General features: G+C 40.3%; 2 protein-coding genes across 2 annotated transcripts in view; one reads left to right on the forward strand and one right to left on the reverse strand.

Annotated features, from left to right (window-relative positions):
• si:ch1073-396h14.1 (disintegrin and metalloproteinase domain-containing protein 10) overlaps positions 1-14,689 on the forward strand; it is a 30,694-nt gene extending 16,005 nt beyond the window's left edge. The window contains exons 9-15 of the mRNA XM_063467712.1: positions 4,595-4,758; positions 8,457-8,628; positions 8,756-8,900; positions 9,162-9,345; positions 12,181-12,280; positions 12,639-12,859; positions 14,585-14,689. Coding sequence (XP_063323782.1) covers positions 4,595-4,758; positions 8,457-8,628; positions 8,756-8,900; positions 9,162-9,345; positions 12,181-12,280; positions 12,639-12,859; positions 14,585-14,689 — 1,091 coding nt within the window. The remainder of the gene's footprint in view (positions 1-4,594; positions 4,759-8,456; positions 8,629-8,755; positions 8,901-9,161; positions 9,346-12,180; positions 12,281-12,638; positions 12,860-14,584) is intronic.
• A 934-nt stretch (positions 14,690-15,623) lies between these two features.
• On the reverse strand, positions 15,624-21,310 carry LOC134620655 (lipoprotein lipase). The gene is made up of 10 exons (XM_063466910.1): positions 21,101-21,310; positions 20,051-20,247; positions 19,603-19,782; positions 19,292-19,403; positions 18,964-19,197; positions 18,233-18,475; positions 17,853-17,973; positions 17,333-17,551; positions 16,942-17,049; positions 15,624-16,850 (listed from the first exon to the last, which is right to left on the reverse strand). Exons 1-10 carry the CDS (start codon positions 21,198-21,200, stop codon positions 16,829-16,831), a joined length of 1,536 nt encoding a protein of 511 aa, XP_063322980.1. The 5' UTR covers positions 21,201-21,310; the 3' UTR covers positions 15,624-16,828.
• Between the last annotated feature and the right edge of the window lie 4,561 nt (positions 21,311-25,871).

Below are 25,871 nucleotides of genomic sequence, written 5' to 3' on the forward strand. Positions count from 1 at the left end.
GCGTGAGAGCAGACCACCAGAAAGACATACGATTAGGGTGCGCTGAACCTTTGACACACAGACACACACACACACACACAGCCGCTCCTAGACGACTTAGAGAGGATTGGAGCTGCATTCCACCACATGATTGCCATGGTGACATCTCACATAAGTAATACACACACACACACACACACACACACACACACTTTGTAGACTCATAGCAGCAGTTACACTGTTAGGACCTTTCCGGCTCATGTGACGTCCCACAGAAACAGCAGAGAGGTTTGACCTCCACAGACTGATACACTCGACCTCCGTATGACCAGTTTCTTAGTGTTTTCACCACTGGCCCTTAAACTCAAAGGCCCTGTTTCCATCTGCAGCCTCAGCAAAGTGCTGCATTCACACACATGCGGACACACACAACCCCCATCCACCACACCAAACTCCTCCTCTAACCCCTCCAAGTTGTGTTTTTCTATGTTAGTGGAAGATGGGGGGTTGGGCTCAGCTCGGGGTTTCGAACCACACCAAGACAGTAAGTTTCCAGACATTACGTTTAGCGTTAATGAATCTTTACAATGGCCTCGAACATACGTATACAGACACAAAGGAGGGGATATTCACCAGCTATGTTAGACATGGAGAAACTTTAAAGGAAATGCTGCAAAGAAAACTTGAGAAAGCACGGGGTTTTTTTTCATTACCATGGTTTGCTTTGAAAATGTAGCTTGTATCTGTAAAAAAATTGCTGTATGAAAAGCTAGACAGAGCACAGCTGCTATCCTTTAGATCCGACTCTTATTTGTGGTTAATCACCTTTCAGCCTGTGCCGGTGCCGGAGCATTCAGTGTAGTACGTTTAGATCTTTGTCACATGTCACCCACCCCCACCCACTCCCTTTGCCTGTATGCCTCTCTGTCAGCTTTCAAACAAGGACAAAATGTCAAAACGCAGTAAAATACAATGCAATGCATGGCATGCAGTTTGGAAAGCAGCAAAAGTATCTAATTACTATTAGGCCAGTTATTTGCTCTGTAACTGTAAGTAGACCAATTAAAGGCTTTATGTGTGTTGTACCAAAAAAAGTCTTATTCCGATCAGGTGCATAAAATCTCAGCTATAACAAGCTGTTTAATAACCTTATTCTGTAATGGTGGCATGCAGGGCTCATAACTTGTGACTGAACTTCAAATTAGTCGTCATTCCGTCAGTGATTTTTCACACTGTAATCTGGAGAAATATGTGTGTAGTGAGTGGACAGAACTAATAATATATAATATATCCACATATATATGTCCATATAGCCATATATATCCATAATATATATATAATAACTACAATAATATCATTTCTATGGTTTCTTTACTTTAATTATTAAAGTCCTCAAACTTTAATCATTTAGGGTCTCTCCTGACACAATTAACTAGAAAAAAAAGTACTTTCTTAAGATTCAATGATTTTTTTTTTTTGTTATTGTCAATTTCCTGCATGTCCAGTACATGCAGGAGAATCAAAATACTGTTGCTCTCTCTCCTTATTATAAAGAAGAATTAAGAAAGATGAAGGACACGTAAAAATCAAACCTATGTACAACGGTGACAGCAGTAATAAAATGAATGTGTGCAAATAACCAGCAGTGGCAGCCTTTTCAATGAAATAGTTTCATTTTGTTATACTGACATTATTGGAGCAGAAAAACATACAAAGTGTAAGACCCCGGCTGATTAAGAGCTGTGCTACACACCCGTCAGATTAAGTCTTTAGTCTCTGACCAATAAAATGCTCGAAACAGCCTCATAACACAGCAAATAAACACACACAACTGCAAGGTCATTGAACTCTGGAGACAAAGACAGCCTTGAGCGGAAGCCTGTATAGACGTACGTTATTTACAGTACTTTTGGTTGCCTTCCTGAGTAGTACCAGCGTATTATCTGGGAACTAGTTGTTGTTTTTGGCACTCAAAATGTTCACTGCATCTGCTTTTGCTGTTAAAGGTCTTATTTGGGTACTCCGACTCCCCCAGATATGTTCAGGTCTAAGGAAAGACCCTTTCCGTCTTTGTAGCGTTTGCTCATTTACATTAAAACCATGTGTGTTTGCTTGTGTGTGTGTGTGCTGTGTAAGCATCTCAGTGTTTGTGTGTGCTATGATGTTAACTGATGCTGTGTCACCATATAAACTTTTTTTCTACCGTTAGTGTATGTATACAATATATACACGCATGTTTCCTGCTGATGGTGAGTGCGTGTGTGTGTGTGTCGGTGTGTACATTAGATTTAAGCGAGCCAGATGATTGTTTGCTCATGCAGACTGTGTTTATCCAGCAGGCTAATAATAGGAGTCTTTCAGTACGCTTCCTTTGTGTGTCAGAGACGAGAAGGAGAAAAGGAGAGGAACAGAGTGCAGGCCGACTCTGCGATCGCTTGCACGCTCGCTGCCAAAACCCACAGTGGGGACCTCTAAAGTAACACTCTTTCTAGGAAATGCAGCCCCTTGAATTAGGGGGACCATTTCAGGTCAAAAGGAGGGAATGGAGGAAAGAAGCAGCCAGCATTCTTCATCAATGTGACTGGAAAAGCCGTGCTCGGCAGTTTGACTTTTAACTATGCGGAGGATTTATAGTAATGGCAGTCTATCAAAATTCTTTTTGTGTTTTTATCTAAAGCTTAAAAGCCTCAAAGTCTCAATTCCCAAAAGATAAAATAGCCTCAAACCTCCTTCGCTTATCTAGAAGACATTTTATTTGCTACCGCTTCCAGCCTGGTGTCATAGGGTACGCTTCTGTTTTTGTTTTCTGACCTCTGATTGTCCCTGACCCTTCCTGTCACACTTACACCCACTGCGTAACAAAGACATGCAGGTGGGAGATCCAGATGCCAGCGACATTTTCCCACAGTCCGCGATGACACCTGGTGAACTCGGTTTTCTCCGAAACGGACACGTACCTTGCAAGCTTTTCCCGCCAAAATGGTGGCGCTGATAACATTATGCAAGAGGATGTTACATAAAAGTCACGAGACTGCCAAGACCTGCAACCTAAACCGACACACGAGTGCACGGGAACCAATGAAAAGATGGGGAAGTAACTCCCCAGCTGGATGATGTTGTGATCACTTATATTTCTGTGCTTTGAAAACGCGGGTTAGACTCCTCCAAGGTTCGGTGTGTTGTTGACAATGAGAAGAACTGACCCTATAAGACTGAAAATTTAGTTAGATAACTATGTCAAACTACTGGTATTCACATCATACTTTATCCAATGAACAGTCTTTCTGACCTATAGGTGTGCAGCCTGACCAATCAGACTGGCTTCTGTAGAGCTAGCTCTGTGGCTGGCCAGCTGCAACGTGACATCACTTCCCAGATATCCCTCCATGTGAATGTGGACAGCTGTTTATAATTGTAAGAATGGCTTTCAACGGATATTATGTAAACTGAAAAGCAATGAAGACCACCACAGGCTTTGGTGTAAAAAAAAAAGGAGAGCTCAGCAGGTTCACCTGACTCTAGCCACACCTCAAACTGGAGCCACAGTAGCAGAGCACTGTTGGTTTTAAAGTATTTCCAGTAGCACAAGGTCACTTATGCAACCTTATCACCCTGTAAAGTAACAGGTGCCACGCTTTAATTAGATCTGCAGCTCGTTTCTGCTATGATTGTAAGATCTTCCTTATCAACTCAGGAGGCATTCATGAGGTTACAGCTTTGCAGTGACCTGTATTTCTACCTTCCTCAGCTGCTTCAGTGGTTTTTAAAATCCTATGTGGATCATTTGGTTGCAGCACTCAGACAGCTCGCCTCACTCACAACAGGTCGCAGCAGATGGTCGCCCCTCCCACAGCCTGGTTCTGCCACAGGTTTCTTCCTGTTAAAAGGGAGTTTTTCCTTCCCACTGTCACCAAAGTGCTTGCTCATAGAAGGTTGTTTGATTGTTGGGGTTTTTTGGATTATTGTAAATTATTTACCTTACACTATTAAGCATCTTGAAGGCATTAGTGTTGTGATTTGCTGCTATATAAATAAACAGAAATGTATTGAATTGACAGCTATACAAAGATAAGAAGTAATTACAGTCGCATATAACATAACAAAATGAACCCTATAATGCCCTTTGTATCATATTTGATACATGAGTTTCTGAGACCTCTATCTCATCAACATGATCAATACCTGCCATCATTTCAAAATGTTATGGACAAAACTCTTTTTTTGTATAAAATTAACATTGTTGTTAACAAAAAGTTGCCAAAAACACCCAATGCATCAAATGCAATACAAAAAATAATAAGATATATCATCAAAATATATCATACAAAAAATGATATAGCAAAAAAAAAAATGTGGATTTTGTTATAAGGGTTAATAAACATCTGAGTTCCAAAAAAATCTGAATTCTCTGGCTATTTTTGATGGGTTGGGTCTTACAGGATTGAGATGAATTCATAAATATATGTAAAAGTTTTTCAGGAGAACGCTGAGATAAATCAGAATGTTCAGAAGTTTCAGCTTTTAAACTATATTTACAAATAGTATTAACTTTAAGTGTCATATACTCAGTGAACCTCACAATCTCAGATATTGTCTTTTATTTTCTTTATCTAAGGAAACTGGGGAGGAGTGTGTTCAAAGCCTGCGGCCCTCAAAAACGGTGTTACCTGCACCCTGAACACAGGTCTGGTCACAATTCAGAACTACGGACAGTTTCTGCCTCCTCGACAAGTCCAGCTGACTTTGGCACACGAGCTCGGCCACAGCCTTGGATCTCCGGTCAGTCACCACGAAAAACACCAGCAAAAAAAACAAAACAAAACATGATTACAATTCAACCATACAATTTATATAAAGATTTTTTCATATATGTCGGAACTTGTTGACATCAGTTGTGGTTTAAATTATATCTAGAAGGTCGAACAGGAGGCCTTTTGTAGATATTGCAAAGGCAGCTGCAGACAGAGCAAGTTGTATTCAGTTGTATTTATGTATTTATTAAGTTGTATTTATCTGGGTGTTCTGATAGCATTTCAACATCTTACCTTTAAAAAGTACATCTCAGTCTTGTGTCCTGCTATATCTCCATGGTGCAGCTAGCGTATGTTGCAATTTCCAGAACTACTGCAAGGCTCCACGACCACAATTTCATGTTCATGTAAATCAAATTGTGGGTTATTAGACGGACAGTGTTTTTGTTGAGAGACAGTAATGACTTAGCATTAGCCTAGCTTTAGTGACAACAGTGCTCCTTGCACCAAAATAAGGCCAGGTGATTTATGACTGAAGGATTACCTGTATTGGAAGCAGTCATGGTTAATAACTCTATTGAAATGAAAGCCAGATTGCTCAGCACCAAGAAAACAAAATTAAATGTATCATGCCTTTTCTTTTCTTTTCTTTTTTTTTTTTAGTGCAGCCATATCTGCTGCTGTTTCTGTTTGTTGTACTAATGAGTGACGGTAAAACGTGAGGAGACTTTTCATTCGATTTGCACGTTTCATGGGTTCAGTGAATCCTGGATGTCTGTTTGCTAGTTTCAACCTGAATCATTTCCATCTTTTATTTAAACATAAAACGACGTCGGCTGTTTGCCGAACGTGACGAGTCCCAGAGATTCAAAGTGTTATGTCACATATTCTCACACGGCTGTTTGCGCTGGAACAAATTGTATGTGAATGATTCACTTCTGTGGGCGTTGGAGACCTTGTCCTTTATTGACTGGTTTGTTTTTATAGGGACCCCTGTCTCAGTCTCACTGGTACATCTCAAAAAAGGGAACGGGAGGAGCTCTGATGTCAGTCACTTGTGTCCTATGGTTACTCTCTGTTTGTGTCCATAAGCAGAGCCTGGCAGCCTCCTCCACCACCTCAATAACAGCACACACATCATATAAGCACACAAATGCCTGCACCTCAGTATGTGTGACAGCTGCTAACACCTTCAACCTTTCTCCTGCTGCCCAAAACGCCAGCAGCACTCCACACTCTCTTTTCACCCTGCCCTCTATTATTCATATTACCACACACCAAAGAGCCCTCTGAGGCATTCCTGAGCAGATTAGCTCTGCTATGTCAGACCCTGCTGGCTTTTTATAAATTAAACTACTGTAAGCACACCCGGCCCCTCTAATATCTTTGCTCCTGTGACAGCCATGTTTCCAGGCTGCATAGGATTGAGGAAGACATAAGGACATGTGACTGAAGGTCTCCCCTGCAACTTCATAGTGGAAAAAGCACAGGGGTGGACTGTGATGGGGAGGAAATTTTGATTAAAAAGACGCTTTGGCTTTCAGAATATTTCTCTTCCAAATTGTGTATCTCTACACTGATTTTTAAAAACGAATTCATCAGTTGAAAGATATAAAAATATAAAGAGGACATCATTGATGGGTTGGAAACAAGACCAAAGTTTGCAAAGGCAACCTTCACTATCTAAACCATTACACCTTGCAACTGTAAGTCAGCAACAACAAAATGAATTTTTGAAGGTCATTTCTTTCCCATTAATTATCAGAAGTTATCAGACTGGCTTCCAGGTTAATATCTGAAAAGTTATATCTTTTCTTTGCTTTACCTCTAATATGAATGGATAAAAAGAAAATAACTATCAAAACCATCAAAGCAGATTTAGGCAGCAAGTCTTAATTTACATTAAGTTGGAACGTCTTTTTTCAGGTGTAAAATGTAAATAAAAACAAAATGCAATGATTGGCAAATAAACTGATCAGCAAGGCCAGTAATGTTGTGGGGATGGAGCTGGACTCCCTTAAGGTGGTGTCGTAGAGGCGGATGTTGTCCAAGATAAGGACAATGTTGGATAATACCTTCCACCCACTCTATGACATGCTGGCTAGTCACAGGAGCACGTTCAGTGAGAGACTGAGATTACCAAAAAGCACCACTGAACGACACAGGAAATCATTCCTGCCGGTGGCCATCTCCCTGTACAACTGTAAACACTGCAGCAGTTACACCCTTTTTGCACACGCTCTTTTCTACTCAGTAATGTTGCTGTCAATATTCTAGATATATATTTATAATCACCTCTGTCAATCCTTGATATTTATTATTGAGTGATTTGTATTGTTGTATTTGTACTGTGCTATTTCTTAAATCTGTAACATATTGTATTGTTAAATAGTCTAGTCTGTTTCTGTTATTCAAACTGGAGCAACTGTAACCCACATAATTTCCTTAGGGATTAACAAAGATTCTAATTCTGAAATCTCATGAACACATATTTCATCCCCACTCGAACACATAAAACGCACCAAAACTTTAAATTGATGATGTACCTTTTTTTAAAAAAAAATGCTCATTTTGAATGCTGTGTTACTCGACTGTTGCTAAAGTAACCTGTTTCCACCTGTTTCTTTTTAGGAACACTTTATTTTCCCCCTGTCCCCATATTTGTTTACATGTGTTGCTGCTCCATAAATCATACTTACTTAAACTGTATAGTCATTGATTGCTTTATCCTTTGTTCTGAATATTTTGTTGTCCCGCTCCTTATTTTCTCATTGTATTCTGGGGGGTGTACTGTATAGAGCTCATGTATATTTATATAAGAAGAAACATTCAGTACCTCATAAAATACAAGGAAATAGCACACCAGGTTTTTCCTGAATTGGAAAAGCTTTCTAGTATAAACATTTATCTTTGTTTTGGTTATGTTTAACCTAAAATTACATCGTGTCTGTGAAAACAGCATCTGTAGACTGCTACAGGTGCTCAAAAAGTAAACAGGAAGTGCTGTTACATACATTTCTGCAGAGGTATTGAACACAGCTTTGCTTTTCTTCCTGTTTTTCAGCTTTAAAGAAAGCGTAGTTCTGGTATACACTAGAAGTAAATACAAGGTTTGGTGTAAAGTCTGAAGCCCCCACAAAAGAAACTGAGGCATGAGAGTGGAAACACAATTCAAGTTAGTTTTATGCATGCTGAAAGAAAGCGTTCCAACATCTGCTGTGTTGCAGTGCCCTGGCAAACCCAGAGCTGCAGATAGTGACAGATAAAGTGACGACTGTATTATCACAAGTATCTTTCAACCTAATCTTAGACATATGCAAAAATATCCACATCAATGCCGTTTCCCTCAGCATGTTTGCATGTTCACTTCAAGTCTCTGCATTAGACTAATAATTCATCAGAGACTTTGACATCCTAAGAGTATGAGCTCCAGAAAAAGAGGAAGCTCTAGTTTTATTGCACATGTGGAACACAGCGGACCTCATTGGATGGACATGGGATTCAAGATTTGTCTTTTTGCTCTTAAAAGTAAAACTGCCCTTTCAGCTGAGGCCTGCTGATGGACATGACTGGAAAAGCTCCTGTGATCAGTGAAGGAAGTTGATTCCCCAATCTATATTTAAGAGGTGGAAGCAAATATCTTCAGCTTGGGTTGATCATCCGTTTCCGCCTGCTGCTTCTGTTTGCAGTCGAGTGAAGATGCTTGCCGTTTTGTCTGTGTTTCAGCACGATGAGGACGCTAACTGTGGGAACCTCGGCTCCGATGTCGGTAAAGGCAGGCACCTGATGTTTCCTTACGCCACAGACGGGGCGCATGAAAACAATGATAAATTCTCACCCTGCAGCATCAAACACATTAGCAACATCCTGAAGCTGAAGAAAGATGACTGCTTCATGGGTGAGGAAGAAATATCAGTGTCCTGCATGCTGTTTATATTGTGCACTAGTTGCTGCAGCCTTCAGGCTATATCTGTATGTGTGTATCTGCTCATGTGTTTATCTGCTTGTCTGTTCATTTTGGGCAGTCAGTGATCAGCCCATCTGTGGAAACCAGATCATAGAGGAAGGTGAGGAGTGTGATGTCGGTAACAAAGATACAGATCTCTGCTGCTACAGTGCTAAAGAGCCTGTAGGAATCCAGTGTCGCCTCAAGCCTGGTAAAGTCTGCAGGTACTCCACATGTACACAACATCAAAGTGTGCAAAAATGATTTCCAAAACTGTAATTAGCTGTTCACGTCTTTCTGAATATTTTTAGTTCAATCATGTATGGGTTTGAGGTTAATAAATTAAAATATTCATCATCAGTCTTTCATCTAAACTATTTATATTCTTATATAGTTATATAGTTTCAAGATGCGGCTTTGTTTAGTTTAGATGTAGCTCTCATGTGCAGCCATGTTTGTGGTGTTTTTTCTCTTCTATTCATCAGTCCAAGTCAGGGCCTGTGTTGTGATCAGAAGTGCGAGTTTAAGCCAGAGGGTCAGAGGTGCAACGAGGAGACAGACTGCCAGAAAGTGAGCGTGTGCTCAGGACTCTCCCCGCTCTGCCCCAAGCCAGCTGCCAAGGAAAACCTCACTGTGTGCAGTCAGGCCACGCGTGTCTGCCTGAATGGGGTGAGGCGGGCACATCCACCACACCAGAGCGTTACTTAACACACTCCGTTACCCAATGAGGGAAAGTGTGCAAGTGTGCAGCAATGTTGCAAAGCATGTGAATCTTGACCTTGAAAGCAGCACATGGCAATAGACTTTCAGTATAAGGTTCATTTAGTAGCTTTTCCAGAGATTTCTTTTTCATCGTGTCCACTCGCAAGACACCTTATTAGGTGAAGATGGGCACACTGTGGTCATAAGGACATGGTCATAGTTGGCAAAAGTACTCAGGTAGGCTGTGGAATTTGTCAAAGCCAAATTCTGACTCTACCATTAGAATGTCGCAGAACTTCAAAGAGACTCATCAGACCAGACAACAGTTTTCCAATCTTCTAAGGTCCAATTTTAGCAATCCCGTACACACGGTTTCTTGTTATGAGCTAATAAGAGTGCCACCTGGAGTGGTCTTTTGCTACTCTGGTTCATCTTTCAGAGATATGAAAAAGAGTTCTTCATATGTTGACACAACCTCTGACATCAACAAGGCATTTTCATCTATGAGAACTGCCACTGAGTGGATATTTCTTCTTTATTAAGACCAGTCTCTGTAAACCCTCAGCATGGTTGTGTGGTAAAATCCCAGCAGATCAGCAATTTCGGATATACTCAGACCAGCCTGTCTGGCACCAACAACTCTGCCACATGATTGGTTCATTAGATATTTACATTGTTCAGTTGAGCAGGGGTTCCTAACAAAGTGTTCAGTGAGTGCAGTTTGTTGTGTTGTGTGTCAGCTCTGTCTACACCTAATATCGTGATCATACAAAAATATCAGTGTCAATGATATTTGTTGTATTTGGCACAACAAGCAAGTTTCGCATCACTAAAACAGAAGACAATGTCAGTCTGCAATCAGTTTGGTCAAGTTGGCAATTACTTTGACCTTTTTTTGATAAAACTGTGTCGTCTGCATACACAGAAATTCACATTACATTCCAGCCAGAGTCTCACTTATTTTAAATAAAAGTTAAGAAATTTCTTCACTTGAAATCGTTGCTGCAGAAAGGTGATTTAACTGCAAACTGGCCTTGCTTTTATATAGTAGTTTTACCAGAATGCAACCAGCAGAATCAAGTTCTCTATTGCAAAGAGACATGTTACAGATGAGTTGCACTCATCATTGCAGACTAACTCAGACTGATTGCATATTGCAGACAGAATGCTAACACATAAGCAGTCTGTCTACTTTTATAGAAGAGAACACAATTATTTGCAAACACTCACCAGTGTGTCTGAGAGTGCAGAGAGTGCAAGTTGCCTCCCATCAGCTGACCTGTGCAATTGCCTTGTGATTAAAAGTGATTGAGGGCGTTGCACACAAATAAGTTCGGCTGTTTCCAGTTTCTCATTTAAAATACAATCAAGTGCTTCCTGTTTTTGTTTTAGGTAGCACGAAATGAAAATTATCTTGAAATAATCAGAACATTTAAAACCCACTGTCTGTGCTTACTGGCAGGTATTACAGGTGTAAACAAAGGTGCCATTTTAACACAGCATTTCTGAAAAAAGAAGAGAAAAATCCTTTTTAACCAGCAGGATAACAACAGGATCTCCCTCCAAAATTAAATACAGATGTTACTCTGTCCTCTCAGCAGGAGAGCATTTATTCTAGCTGTGACTGTGGTTTTCTGGATATATTATTCTCCAGATGTTCTAACCTCATCTAACCTTGATGACCTGATCCGGGAACATAAAATATATAATCCCAAATGTAAAACATGATAAAAGGCTTTTTAGAAGATGTGAGTAATAGTGTAAACCAAGAAAGGGAAAACTTATCTTTAGTTAAAATTCTCAAATTCATCTTTTTATTTTTCACTGACACTGATATATTATTTCCAACGAAACACAAAAGAGAAAAAAAAACTTCAAACAAACATATTCAGTTCATCAAAACATGTCAAACATAAATTTACTTCAGGCTTAAAAAACAACAACAGTAAAACACATCTGTGATGCAGATCCCCACATTACAAAGCCTCAGAAAGTAAGAGGCAGTTTCTCAAATCTGTCGAACACTATATAAGTGTCTGTAAGTGTTATATACACTGAAAAAGTTAATGCAACACAAGCGTCCCAGTACATCTTGCCTGTCATTGTTTCCCCAGTTTTCTTATGAGACATTAACCAGGAATGGTTATGAATGGCTAAATCTGATGTATTAACATGAAATGAAAAACACTCCCTAAACTAGCTCATGTCTTTTTGTGTGTGTAGGTATTTGAGTATTTGAACTAGTGTTGTTTGAATTGAACCTGGTATACTTTTCTGTATTTTTTCTTGATTTCAGATCGTTCTTTAATGCCCTAGGCTCTGTATGACATCAAAGAGAGCACATATGTCTAATATGGTGCACAGGCACATGGCTGGGCTGTGAGGAAAGAAGCCCCGCCCACCTATGTTCAAATCTCCTGTTTGTGAGAGGTAGCCAATGAGATATAAGATGGCTTAAATCGAGGGTCCAGTGTACGATAAATAAGGACCTTTATGAGCTCTGGTAGAGTCCAGTAATAAAAACATGGATCTGGAAATTAACATAATAGGTCCTCTTTAAAACATAAATATAGATATATAAATTTTAATTCTCTGCTAATTCGCATGACTGACATAAACTTTAAGGTAGTGAAATAATCCAATTACCTACCAATCGAGTCAATATTTTGATCATCAACAATAGACGTACTGATATTGATGAACTTGAACTGGCTCTTATTTGTCTTAATTTCTTACATCATAGTTCTCTCCCAGCTTCTTCTGACTCTACATCCTAACGGTAGTGTCTGTTTGTCTCTGAAGGTCTGCACTGGGTCGGTTTGTGTGAAGCACCACCTGGAGAAGTGCGACTGTCCAGGAGACTCCATGAGGGAGAAATGCCACATGTGCTGCCAGAAGCCCGGTAACCACGGGAACATGTGTCCTCTGCTACAGAGGAATGTGTTTACACGCTGTGTCTCAACAACTCAGGCTGTGTTAATTAGTGCTGAGGTTACTAAATGATTGTGTTCTTTTAGACCAATCTGTGTTCACATATCGTAGTTATTAAAGGTCAACTGTTTCTCAAACTCTGGTTTCCATTTCATATTGTCAAGTTTTGAGTGAGTGGCATATCTCCTTTATGATATACACACACAGGCTGGTATGCGACTCAAGAAACTTGCTTTTATAAAGTATAAACAGTATTTATACTCTCTCTCTCTATGTGTGTGTGTGTTTCTGTAATCTGATTTGATTTCCTTTGTTTGTATTTCTTGCAGATCAGCCTGAGACTTGTGCGAGCACCACATCGTCTGTTCTGTCCGATCACTTCCAGAAAAAAGTGTTGCCCCTGGTGGGTGGTGCGCCGTGCTCTGGAAACCGTGGATACTGCGACAAATTTCACGTATGCCGTATCCTCGATGCAGACGGCCCCATCGCGAGACTGAAGAACTCCTTTCTTCATTTGGATGACTTCGACGACATGGGAGAGTGGATGAAGGTGGAATCTACATTAGTGTGATAACATCAGAATAAGATAAATACAATGATTGTCAGGTTTCGCTGCGTGGCAGGCACAGTTGGACCCAAGCTCAGGACCCAAAAAATGGCTTTATTTCTGAACGTAATAGGGCAGAGTGGACACACCTGAGGAACACAGCTGAACAGAATCAGACTGACGAGACGGGGGAAGCAAAACTGAACATGACACATAGGAGACCTTAGACTATTAAAATAAAACAGAAAGAAACACTGAGACTAAGAGATGAGGGATTGTAGCTGGGTCTAAAAAAATACAAAACTGCCTACACCTCAAAAATGTATTCAATCTACACATGGCTATGAAACATGCCTAAGCTGAACCTTAGAGTAAAAGCTGTGCCTTACCACAAGCAGTGGCTTAGGAGGGAGAGCAGCTTGTCTACTAGAAGCTCCTCTACTCTACTTGTTGAAGTATACTTGTTCATCTGTATGAGTCTGTGAACTTTAGGTTAAAAGCTCTTAGGTATAAGAAAAGGTGCTTGTGAGAAAGATGGTTGTAGTAAGAAAGTACCTTTTGTGCTCAAATACAGAAGAAAAGTCCTCTTTCCTTCAGATTAGGTATGATCCAAAAAAAGAGGTTTACGACTGACGACCTGTAGATCCACGTGATGAGCCCGTCCCATTATTTGGCTGATATGCATTTGGCAGCTGGAGAACATTTGTTTTCTGTATCGGGGCCATATGTTGTTCATATCTGGGTGTTCAGTGTTCAGTCTTAAAACAAAGTACAGTCTTTTCTACAGTTTCTGGGTTGAAATGGTGTGGAAAGCATGTGCAGCATGTTTTCTTTCAGCCGGTGGGTGCGTCAGAAGTGTTACTCAATCGGTAGAGTTACCCAAAAGATCAGCTACCATATGTGCTCCCTGTGTAACAAAACAGGATGTTTAGCCATTGTGTTCATTTGAATAAAACAAGTAATTAAAAATAATATAGACCTTTTTTTTTAATCCCTCTTGGTATCCTATTGGTCACTGGGAGAAACTGTGCATTTCCCAACCAGTAGGTGAGTAGTTGCAGGAGGTTGTTAGCTGTCACTGTGTGAAATCAGCCACAAAAGTCACAACCAGTGGAATACTCCCTTTTCCCTAGCAACTGGTGGTTGCTAGGCAGTCATCAGCCAGTGTATTTAGGTTATTGTGACTGGGACCTAACCAGTATGAAACCACAAAACATTATAGACTGAAACTTTTGAAAAAAGAAACTGTTCTGATGCTTCAAGTGGTGGAAAAAGTCGCACATGTAGTGTTTTAGTATCTGCTTCATAAACAAAAAGACACGATTGCAAAAGAAAAGGTAGATTAATACTCAGTGATAACATGGTAATAGCGGAGTGATAACATTATAATAGCCTGTAATGCTATTTAATTATAACATTATTACTAAATAATAGCTTTGTATCAGTGATGGGTTCTAGCTGAGTAATATTAGACTGATTTATGTAATGGGGGTAATAACTGAGGCAATAATATGAAAGTGAACAATAATGAACAATAAGGCAAAATCAGTGAGGTAATATTTTTGGTAAAGATATGAAAACCTTTGAACAATAAAATTATTGTTTCTGCTCAACATTTTAAATTAAAGATTAAATTAAAGATTTTTATTCTAGTGATCTTAATCTTAAACCAAACTACACCAATGCTTCCAGCTTATTCGAAATCATGTTTTTGTTTATTCTCCTCAGGCTCACTGGTGGGCCATCCTGCTGGCTATCCTGACGCTGTCTGGAGTGATGGGCTGCACCGTCTGCCTCTGCAGCATTAAACTGGACACACGTAACTTAGAGTGACTTTTTATCCCTGAAGACTTGAATAAACGTCCTTTACCTGAGATCTTCAGGTGCCACGTCGAGGAGGATTCATCAGCTTTGTTCAACTGCCCAAAAACTCAGTCATGTTCACCGATGTCTTTGTGTAACTCTTCACATTTAGGAAAGCCGCAAGAGTCTCCTGTGATGTATGTGTTGTGGAAAATGTTGCTTCTTCTGCTGCCAAATGTGGGTCAGTCAGCTGCCCCTCAGAGAGCTGAAGCACCGCTGCAATGTAAAGCCATCTGTCACTACAAAGCCTTAAATGCACGGAGCATGTTTAAGTCACTAATTTCAGCTATGAGGAGCATCCAGCTTTCCATCTCAACCATAACACCTGCAACTGAAGGGTACATAGAGTTTGACGGTACTTTCTTTCAGTAGATACTATTTTGCAAATCTTTGGGGAAATACTGTACGTTTTACTCCGCTACATTTATCTTCAATCTTCTTAACAGTTTAGAATAAGATATAAAACAAACTTATCTACAAGGTCAAACCAGCAAGTTCCAACCTTTGTGGTCCTGTAAAGAACCAAAGTGTGGTTAAACTAAAGCTGACACTGCAGTTTATGGTGTCCTTACTCAGCATATCTTTGGGGTCACCTTGACACATGTAGCCAAACACGTGTCACGACACCACAATTACAAGGACTTGCAGAAATAACACAGCTCACTGGGCTGAATCCAGGACTGCTTGCACTTTTATATCAGAAACAGTTGTGAGTGTTAAAATTGTTAAAACTGTTTAGATCAAACACACTTTGATAATATTTTTTAATGGAACAAACAGCCGGGAGATGGTAAATAGGACAGATAATTATGATATTTTTTATACTGAGCGAGCAAGGAAGAAAAGTTGAGCATTTCTCTCGACCTTTAAAAAAAATGCAAGCTCAAGATGACCTCTCAGGCGACACACTGGTTTTATTAAAGAATTTATACAATACAGAGACGTATTTACAGCTATGTACATACCGTGATTACATAAACACACTTTTTATAGATCAAATTCACAGAGAGGTGAAAATATATAACTAGCAGCGCTCCATATAAGAAACTCCAGTATCTATATTATAGTATTTACATTTATTGTACAAGTGAATTGTTTTCTCTTTCCCTGTTTTAAGTGCAAAATACCTTTTTTTAAAAGTCACAATCATTACAGTACAATACCTCTGAAGAACCGAGGTTTAAGTATTGCTTACAAACTGGAAATGCATAATTGAATGAGCATTAGCCAAAAAATAAAATCTTATCCACAGCAGACATTGCACTTTACAAAGACCACACATCACAAACATTAATATAAGCTTTGCTTTCTAGCTCACACTGAGTATTACATACTCAGCCATTGTTAGAAGAGTATCCAGCACTTCTTTGAGGTGACGGTTTCAAAGTAATGTCTTCTTGCAGGAGTGAAGCAGTAAAACATGCAAAAGCATTTAAAATAACACCTTTTTCAGCTTTGAGTACGTCAGTATAAGTTCATACAATAAGAACAACGGACGCCGAGTTGGAAGGCAACAATAAAAAGCCGAAAGTTCAGCTTGCTAGAGCTTGCTTCTGCTGCTTGTTTACAGTAAGGCACACTAATACAGGTCCCACAGTCACATACAGCGCTGAGAGTCACAGTGGTGAATGCTCGGTGACTTAGGTAACTTAGTACTTACTTAGGTAACACATAAAAAGGTAACTAAACTGTAACCTACTGCTTAAAACACACAAAAAATACACCTTTAATATTATTTTTCCTCATTTTCAGAGGTGTCACTCTATTATATTTCACAGTGGTTCCTTTATATGAAATATTATTGTACTACACACCAGGGCATTAGTACCTCTACAACCAAACTTCGTTGATCTGGCCTGTCAGTAAGATTTACTAGTAGTACAACAATCAAGCAAAAGTCATTAAATGACTTTTATTTTTATTTTTTTTTACAAAGTATGACATAGTATTCACATACATATTGTTTTAAACATTATACCTATTTGGATATATACAAGGTGATAAAGCCTTTCAGATATTTACTGGTGTATAAAAGTTACTAGTGTATAAATTATCTGCTAAGTGCTGAAATGGACAAAGGAGATGCTGGAGAGTGTCTTTTCTTCACGATCAGTGGTTCTCCAGAGTTACTCTTCAGACAGAAGCAGCAAATGTATTGTTATTTATCAGCGTCAGCAGTAATGCAATGGTAAAGAGTAGAGTTAACACAGAGGCAAGCTCACCTTCTTAGAGTTTGTTTTCTGTTCGTCCTCCACGGATCCTTACATTTAACAAACGTGAGCTCCTGTGTCAGCTTCTGAGCATCAGGATCTTTTATGCAGAACACCATCCTGTGGGAGAAATAAATGAAATACTGCTTAACTGTGCGTGTTCAAGTAGCTCCGTGAGATTCTGCTTAAGCCTGTGCTTTAAGCTTGATAATAAGAGTCAACACGGTGACTGTAAGGATATTTATTTTAGCCATAAATCCCAGTAATAGACACATTTCTGTGAAGTCCATCATGGAAACTCCAACACTGGCATTTCAGGAAAACTCGAGGGAAGCCTCGAGTTTTTTTCTTCTGGCAGACAGACATTATTTGGTAACTACACCTTAAATGTTCTGCAACTCACTTTTGTTGCGTCTCGCCCGCTCTAATGCGGATTTTGTGAACCGCCACGTTAGCGCTATCTGAGCTGCCAGACCACCAAGAGGAAACCATCTTCAGCATGCTTGATGCAGACCAGCCGTTTGTCTCCTCCCATTTAAACTTCAGCATCAGCAGGTCACCGATGTCTTTCTCCGTCACCAGCAGGAACGAATGTGTCTTATTTGTGACAATTTTCTCCTTTCTGCCAGACACAGACGGAAAGAAATGTTAAAGCTCCACGCATACACATAGCCAGCATGTTTTATTTAGCTGAGGCTTGTAAAGTATGTGCCATAAAAGATGACAGAATGGCGATGAAAGCACGCTGTAAAGGCCCAGCAGTGAAATGTGTTTGTGTGTGGTTGCCTCTTTCTGTTTATGGTTTCTGTCTCGTGCTGTTTTCTTTGATTACTGTGCAAGTGTTAAAAACAACTCATAACTTGAAAAATGCAAGTCACTGTGCAGTAATTCTTCTTTATAAGGGTTCAAACCCTCTCACTCACAGTTTAAGCTGCAGGTTTTCAGCCTCTCCTTTGGTTCCATACAGCGAGACAGTAAGCGAGGGCTCCATATCCGAGCTATTCACCTTACTGGAGAAGTGGATCTTCAGTTGATAGTGGTAAACTGCAAAACAAAGCAACAATTTGCACCATTTAAGGACCTGAAAGCATGCGTGTAAATTAACGTAATAAAACTGCTCCAGATTTAATGGGTTTAAGTTTCACGTGATCGGACTTTTGCAGCCAAAGCAACTAGAGTCTCAAAAGTCACTAAACCCAGAAAGTATGAGATGTTTTTTTGGATTGTTCTTTGGTTTTTGTTTCTGCAAATATATCAGCTTCCATGTGATAACAGCGATGAGATTAAAGAGCATGCCGCTGACCTCTGAAAGGCATGGAGGATCGTGTCTTGGTGTACATCTGAACGTTGCGAGGCTTGCGGACCTTGCTGATGTCGTAGCCCACCGTGTTGCAGCGGCTTTTCCGGCAGCTCAGGCACATCCCGCGGTCGAACATGTCGTTGCTTCCACATCTGTACGCCTTGGCCGCTTCCTGCTCGTTCAGCAGGGAGTCGATGAAGAGGTGAACCGAACGCTCATGTTCACACTTGACTGCGTCCGAGACAGCTGAGGAGGAAAGAAAAAGGATGTAATTTAATATCTGCTGTAATTCTTTACATTGCATACATATTATTTTCCCATTCAGTAGCTGACCGTGCTCCGGGTAAATTTACTTATTTTTAATCTGACCTTTCCTCAGCCATGTTTGGGACCCTCTGTTTATTTTCACACTGGTGTGAATGACGTCATTGTGCAGCTGTCATTAACAGTGTCCACTGCTAAGATATTAATGACAGCAGCAAACAGTTACAAGCTTCTAAGCGGCACACTCTGTGTATAGGCGCTTATGTGTTTCTAAAAACTGTGCTTAATTTTGTTTTACTCTGGCTGAACCTCTGATCTGATCGCTTCATAATAAAGTTGTCCTAAGAAGGTAAGGTATCATTAACGCTTTAACTAACTTCACCTGTTTCTCACTCTCTTCATAAAAGAGTACAACAAGCACTGTGCAGATACAGTAAAATCAGAGCTGCAGTGATTTTAGTTATTTTTACCAAATATTCCAAAGTTGGCGATCTTCTCCAGCGCTCCCCTGAGGTTGCAGCCCGGCTGGAAGCTGCCTCCGTTGGGGTAAATGTCCACGTGGCCGACAGGCTGCTGGATTCCGATGCTGAGACCCAAAGAGCCGCGTGTGAAGGTGTGAAGGACATCCACGAAGTGAGCGTCATCTGGGGAGAGGCGCCTGTGGGCGTGCTCGCCCTCGAAGTCGGGACCAGCGGGATCCAAACCTTCAGACAGAGACGAGGAGGACCAACATTACACTACTTTATTGTTGTGGTAATAGCTTTAAAGCAAACATCTGAAATGTTCTGTCTTGTTTACCGGTGATTCTTCCAACTTTATTGGTTGCATGGCTGCCAGCAAATCCGGCCACGTGGGCCCCGAGGCTGTAGCCAATCAGGTGAATGTTCTCAAGAGGCATGTTGGTGGTCTCCTTGAAAATCAAAAGTAATTCCAAGTTAAGGAGAGTGTAAGAAATACTCCACATTACCTTTGGGTTTAATTTCATTTGCTTTTTATTGTTACTCATATAAACACATTGTTTAAATACTTGAGGTTAAATAACACTAACTCATCTATATTTTAATGAACGGGCATTTAATGAGACCTGTGAAATCATGAGCCCAACTAACCTCGATCCAATCAATGAACTGAGCGATCTCCTGCCCCACTGCTTTGGTTTTCTGAGCTGCGACCACATAGTGATTCTGAGCCGAGTTGAGCCAGTCCACCACGATGACGTTGGCCGTCTGCTCTCTCTCATACAGTGCCGATACCAGTTTAGGCATCCAGCTTTCAAACATACCACTCAGCTGTTGAAAAGACAAACAAACATCAATCCTGACAGGTGAAACTAGTGTACGCGTGTAATTTAAGCCACCTCCAGATCAACATGTCAGGGAATACTTTGGCTGGTTGTCAGTTAATATGATTGTTATTTTGGTGAGATGCTACCTCGCCAGAATTTGGTGAAAGGTATTCCCGGTCTTTTATTCTCCTTTCGATTCCAAAGAAAACAAAAGCTCTGGGTATTTTGGAAAATAGGGGCAGGTTAAAACAAGCTGATGCGTTTCTGCTTACCGTCCAGCCATGGATTATGAGAAAAGTTTTGGAAGTGCTGCTGAAGCTGCAGGTTGCCAGGGAGTCGGGTTTTCCAGGAATGATGTAGCAGAGGTCATCATCGGGATGGGATGGCTTGCGGAGCGAGAATTTGGCAACAGTGGCATTGCTCTCAGCCTTGTGGTCAAAAAAGTCTTTCACAGGATCGAGGAAGTTACCTGACAGAGAAGATTATCCAGTTAGCTGGATGGTTTAAGAGGACACTATACTCTTAAAAAAATAAAGCAGAGAAAACAAATCCTCTGGCTTCCTGGTGTTTCGATCAGATATACAAATCTTATCTAATAGTCTGGCTGGAAAGTCTGAGAAGTCTGACCATCTAGCTGCGTTGCTGGTGGCAATAAGGTCCGCCCCCAGGGCCCCTCAGAAAATGAGCTTCCACCTTAGAGGAGATCAAAGCTCAGGGGTTAAAGGGGTTCACTTGGTCAGGACTGAGCTCCACAGAGGCTCCTAAGGGTTTCCCAGCTTTGTTCCTGCCATCTCACCGAATATAATCTGCCCAAGTTTCTGTGGTCCTGCTGGCACAGTCAGCTGACTGGGCCTTGTACTGATTTTCAAAGTGTGGGGAGGTGGACACCAGACCCTTGCAAACAATTACCGAATGAAAGGCTCCAATAGTTTTAGGACCATATTGTGAAAATAAATAGACATGATGGCACCCGGATAAATCAGTTTGTTGGGATAATTTAACAGTCTGAAACATTTCAGTTTATTTCTCTAATTTCCAGCGTTAGCTTCAATTTCAGAGCGTCTCTTCCAGGTAATAGTAAGTGAGGAGAGTATCAGAGAGCACAGAGATGAGTTTAGTCATAGACACGTGACCTAAAGTACGTCCTATAGCGCGTTGATATCATTGGCAAGGTAGAAACTACTGTACACACACGCAAATCGTACACAAGCACTGCGCTTGGTTTTCACCACATGTTACAGTTACACGGGAATTTTCACCCACGTACCTGCAGAACTACAAACCTACAGACCTAAATGTCGATGAAGTAACTGACAACTCACCAAAAATAGAATCGGCGAGCTCTTCCTCCAAGGACGTCACATTTTGCACAGCTGCATTCAACACCACGAAGCACAGAAACTGCACTTTCCACGCTCTCATTTCTTTTTCACTTTATTCCTTTTGGAGAAAATATCTTTAAGGACGAAATCAGTCAATGAAACGCCGCAGCCCGGGAGTGTACGCAGCCCTGTAGTAAGGAATAAGACCGCGCGTCCTGTTGCGCGCAGTGCGCTGATATCTGAACCACCTTGAACTGTCTGCGTCTTAAATAGCGCTTCTGAAGTTCTGACAAGCCATTGGCTGCTGACCTCGGGCGGGGAATGGAAAGTAAATGTGTAAACTAAACCATTAAGCCAGCTTTATGAGGAGCGATAGCAACAGTGTTTGGCAGTGTAGCGAGTTGTTGAACCCCGAGAAAGCGCTATTTATTTTTTAAATGCATTCAATGTATGTTTCTGCCACACGACCACGGCCAGATCAGCAGGAGACACTGATTAGCATGAATGTATGCATTGTTGCAGTGCTTCCTGTGTGATTAACTAAATCTGTAAAGAAATGCACTTTGATATTTAAATAGTATAATTAGGCTAAATTGTATACATACATGGCATTAAACCGATTTTTATAAGTCAAAGGTTCCACATCATTCAGATGTTTGCAGGGCTCCACTATTCAGAAACAGTTCTTATTCAATATATATATATTTTTTTTAAACTGGAAAGATAAGACTGAAACTTAACTTAACTGAGCAATCAGTGAGGTTCTTGCAGTAAAATTGGCCACCATTGCTTTAAACCTCTGACCTTTGACCTATTACATGTCATAGGTCAATACCTAGCCTATTTACTTACCAAATAGGCTAGGTATTGCTGATACAAGTTTAAGATTATGAACACATATTCATGCAAGAGTAGCTGGCACGCTGGCTTTACAGCTGCTGAGTTGTTGCCCAAAACGTCAGGACAAGACACTAAGAAAAACTGGGAAGGAGGCCGATGAGGTGATGGTTGAAGAGTCAGAAGCTTGTTAAAGTCAGCTGCACCATTTGCAAGATATAAAAAAAATTACTTGTGCAGTGACTGATATATATTATGTATGTGCAATAAATACAGCACATACCAAATTAATATAAGTTCTAAATAAATCCATTTATTTTCTAAATAAATCCAAGTTCTTGATTCTGACTGCTAAACTGCTACTATTTCACACTTTATTCACAAATCACTTATGATCTGACTCAGACATGAGCACATATGAAATGATAATTTGTGAAATGGGACCCCCTGAAAGCTATTCAGATCTTTTATACAGAGCACAAACATCAGACAATATGCACAAAAGACATATATAATACCAACATACATTACTAACCTATTATTGAAAATACCTTCTACACAGTGGCACATAAAAATAGCATTATGAATTTATTAAAGTATTGACTTAAAATGTGAAGCGCTTGCAGATTTGGAAAAATCCTCACCGTACAGTGTTTAGAATCAAATATATTTTAGCAGCAGCTGTTGTGTTAAACTCTTTCAAAACAGAGAACAATTTTAACATTTTTGTTGCGATTTTTATTCCAGATCTGTGGAACTCTCCAGGTCACACTAAAACATGTATATTTACATTAAAACTGCAAAAAAACAAAAAATTATATTCAGTTCATTTAAGGTGATTATAGCCATAAAAATGAGCGTTTGATGGAGCATCTAACTTGGACCATGAGTAAAATCAATAATAATACCCACTTTAAGCCTCACCTGGACTGAGATGGGTGCCTTACAACACCAACAGTACAGTCTTGAGATTCCTGCCCAAGGGCTTCAACTCCCAGCGCACCTTGAGTCAGGTGATCTCAAGGCCTCAGAGTGGTTTCATCCAAAACCTGTAGTGCTAATGACACCCGCCTTTTTTCACACCTTGGTTCATGTGATGATGCATATGATTAATAGTGGGTCAACAACGACCACCTAAGGAACAACCCCGACTAGGGTTTAAAAACCTGGGACTCTCCACCCTTTGGTTTTAGAGAAGAAGCATTTTCAAAGAGAGGTGAAATGTCTCCAAAACAAGCCTTCTATTCAGCTCTTAAGACTACTGTGACCTGGATGACCGAGAACCTACACAGAAATATTTTACACAATATCTTCATTTTTGCTCTGTTACATGAGGTACAGGCCATACTGTGTAATAAAAGCTCCACTCCTCTTCTTCCTTTTGCACACACTCTCCAGATGTTGGTATTGCAACAAAACAGCTGGCTTCATTACTTTTTATTCTTCTTTGAATATGATTGGATTTTCCTTGAAAAACAGTGACTGCATTTGTTTTTCCACTCCTGCCTCTGCAGCCTTTTCAGGGGAAGCACTCATCCCCTGGTGACTAAAGGGCAGTGAAGAACATGCCAGACCACAGCCAAGATTTGTTGGTTCCAGCTGAGATGAAAAATGGGCAAACAGTAATTCCTTCTTAAAGTTTGGAGACAACAGAATGTCTTTAATTTTATGTACTTCCAAGATTATTTCCTAAGCTGATTTCTAGGAATGGCACATGTTGCATATGAAAAAAATCACAAAAAAGACAAACAGAGTAAAACTTTGTATTTTTTAGGCTTATAGAAGACAGCAACAGCTTTAAACCAAGCAAAAATATTAATAGTTAATTTGTTACCATTTATACATGTAGTGTTTTTCCTGAGCACTAGTTTCAGATTGGAGAGGGCAGCAGGAAAAATGGAAAATTCATCTTTGTGGCTTCAACAACACTTGTTCACCAGCAACAGAAAGTCATCAGGGAAAGTTTCCACAGTAACCACAAGGACAAAAATGTTTTCCTGTACCTTGACCTTACACTTACTTACACCAAGTTCAGATCACCAAATTCTGTTACAACTCTTTAATACCTTCTTTGTGTCCCAGAAAAGTAAATGAGCAATGATGTCAGTGATACTTTATGAATAATGGGAAATGGACTCTAAGAAACTCTTTGGCTCAAGGTTAGAAATCCTGTTATTCCCCAGTGACACTGCTAAAAGAAGAAAATACTGATTTCTACAGTCCCCTCACATTGGATCAAGCATTTTCAGAGTGTCAGAATTATAGAAAATGAAACATCACAAACAAAGTCGGGTGATTTTTTGTTGTTTTGTTTGGAAGATTAAATCACTCCATGACCTGATCAACTTTAAAACTAAAACAGCTGTCAGCTGACATTCAGACTGTGCTTTGAGAGTTTAAACAACTAGAATATATAAAAAAAAAAAAACAGTATTGCGTAATGAATTAACATCCACATCTCATTTCATTAGCTCGGTCCAGACTCCAAATGTTGCACAACAGCTTTCCTCTTTTTAGGAAAGTGAATGTGTCTACACAGGGCATACAGCATTTTGGGCCTTTGGGACTACTACATGGTCCACAGTGTACTTACCCATAGAAAACCCACGTGGAGCCTCAAAGGGGAAAAAACTGCTGTGGGCCCTGCTTGGGCACACCCATTTGAGGGCCATGTGGGATAAGTGTGGGGCTGCCTGTGCACACAGCCCTACAATCTACCCATAGCTACTCACTGTTGGTCAACATGGGCATGTTTGCTGGCACATTATTTATAATGAGGAAACACCGTACATGTGAATGTGAGTATTGTGGAAAAGATGAAACCAACAGAATATGTTGTTTTCATATTCTGTGAGAGTTCCCCAGATTGAGCCTGGGAGGAGACACATGTGAGACCCCAGCAGCGAAGTCCACACTGTGGAGTGGGGCTGAGGTGTGCGTTACAGGTGTGCCCGCTGTGGACCCCTGCGGGAAAGCTGTTACTTTTAAGTGATATTACAGTCTTTATACACAAGGGTAGTAAAAAAGAGTGTTTACATAAACAATTCTTCTTTAGGGTAAATCATCATCTGTTGCCAGGCAACATCATCTGTTGCCTGGCACTTTATCCTTAATTTTACAGTACTATGGTGAGCACTGATTTATGCACCTATATGGCTTGAGTCCCCCTAGCTATGGAGTGTACTTTTAATGAAAAGAGCAAAAGCAGTTTTAAGAACTGGATCAGCGGTCGAAACCTTTCAGCTGCTGCCATTTTAGCGGCGGCTCAGGAAATAGTGACATGTGGGAAGCTATTCACAGATGGTGAACACCTGAAAGTATCATTTATTAAAATATCCGAGCACGCATTCTCAGTCAAACTAAACTGAAATTGTTTGAAAATGTACAAGCATGGCTCTCTCCACAAATACTTGCTGACTTGCAGTTTTATGGCCTGGTATTTGATTGTATTTGTGGAGAGAGCCATGCTCTTTTCATTAAAAGTACACTCCATAGCTTTTTCCTTGTTTTCACTAACATTCACGATTTCATTTTTATCATTTCATGAATGCCACACATGCAGAAGCTTTACCGGAATGAAAATGTAACGTTAGCTTCTTCTTCTGCCTCAGTTTCACCATCCTCTGTAATGCCATTCCCCTCTCACTACATCCACAAATCTTCTCTGGAGTCTTCCTCATTTCCTCCTGCCTGACAGCGCCATATTCAACATCCTTGTCTTCACACTGCCCAACCTGAGTGGTCACTCTGATATACTTATTTCTCAACCTGTCCATCAGCACTGCAAACAAGAAGGCACTCAGAGTCGATCCTCGATATAATCCCACCAAGATCTGGAACTCATCTTGGTCTTGGCGCCCTATCTAACCTTCTCTGCGCTGTTCTTTCTCAGCATTAAACCACACTGCTCCTCTCTAATCATCACCCTTCGTCT

This window comes from Pelmatolapia mariae, linkage group LG23, assembly GCF_036321145.2.
Source record: "Pelmatolapia mariae isolate MD_Pm_ZW linkage group LG23, Pm_UMD_F_2, whole genome shotgun sequence".
Classification (NCBI taxonomy): Eukaryota; Metazoa; Chordata; class Actinopteri; order Cichliformes; family Cichlidae; genus Pelmatolapia; species Pelmatolapia mariae.

Bases quoted from the DNA above. Each gene is read 5' to 3' on its own strand.
- LOC134620655 (XM_063466910.1), bottom strand. From the start codon at position 21,200: ATGAGAGCGTGGAAAGTGCAGTTTCTGTGCTTCGTGGTGTTGAATGCA. The intron at 19,404-19,602 runs GTTAGTTGGGCT...TTGATTTTCAAG, and splicing joins AGTTCATTGATTGGATCGAG to GAGACCACCAACATGCCTCT. The intron at 19,198-19,291 runs GTAAACAAGACA...CTCTGTCTGAAG, and splicing joins TAAAGTTGGAAGAATCACCG to GTTTGGATCCCGCTGGTCCC.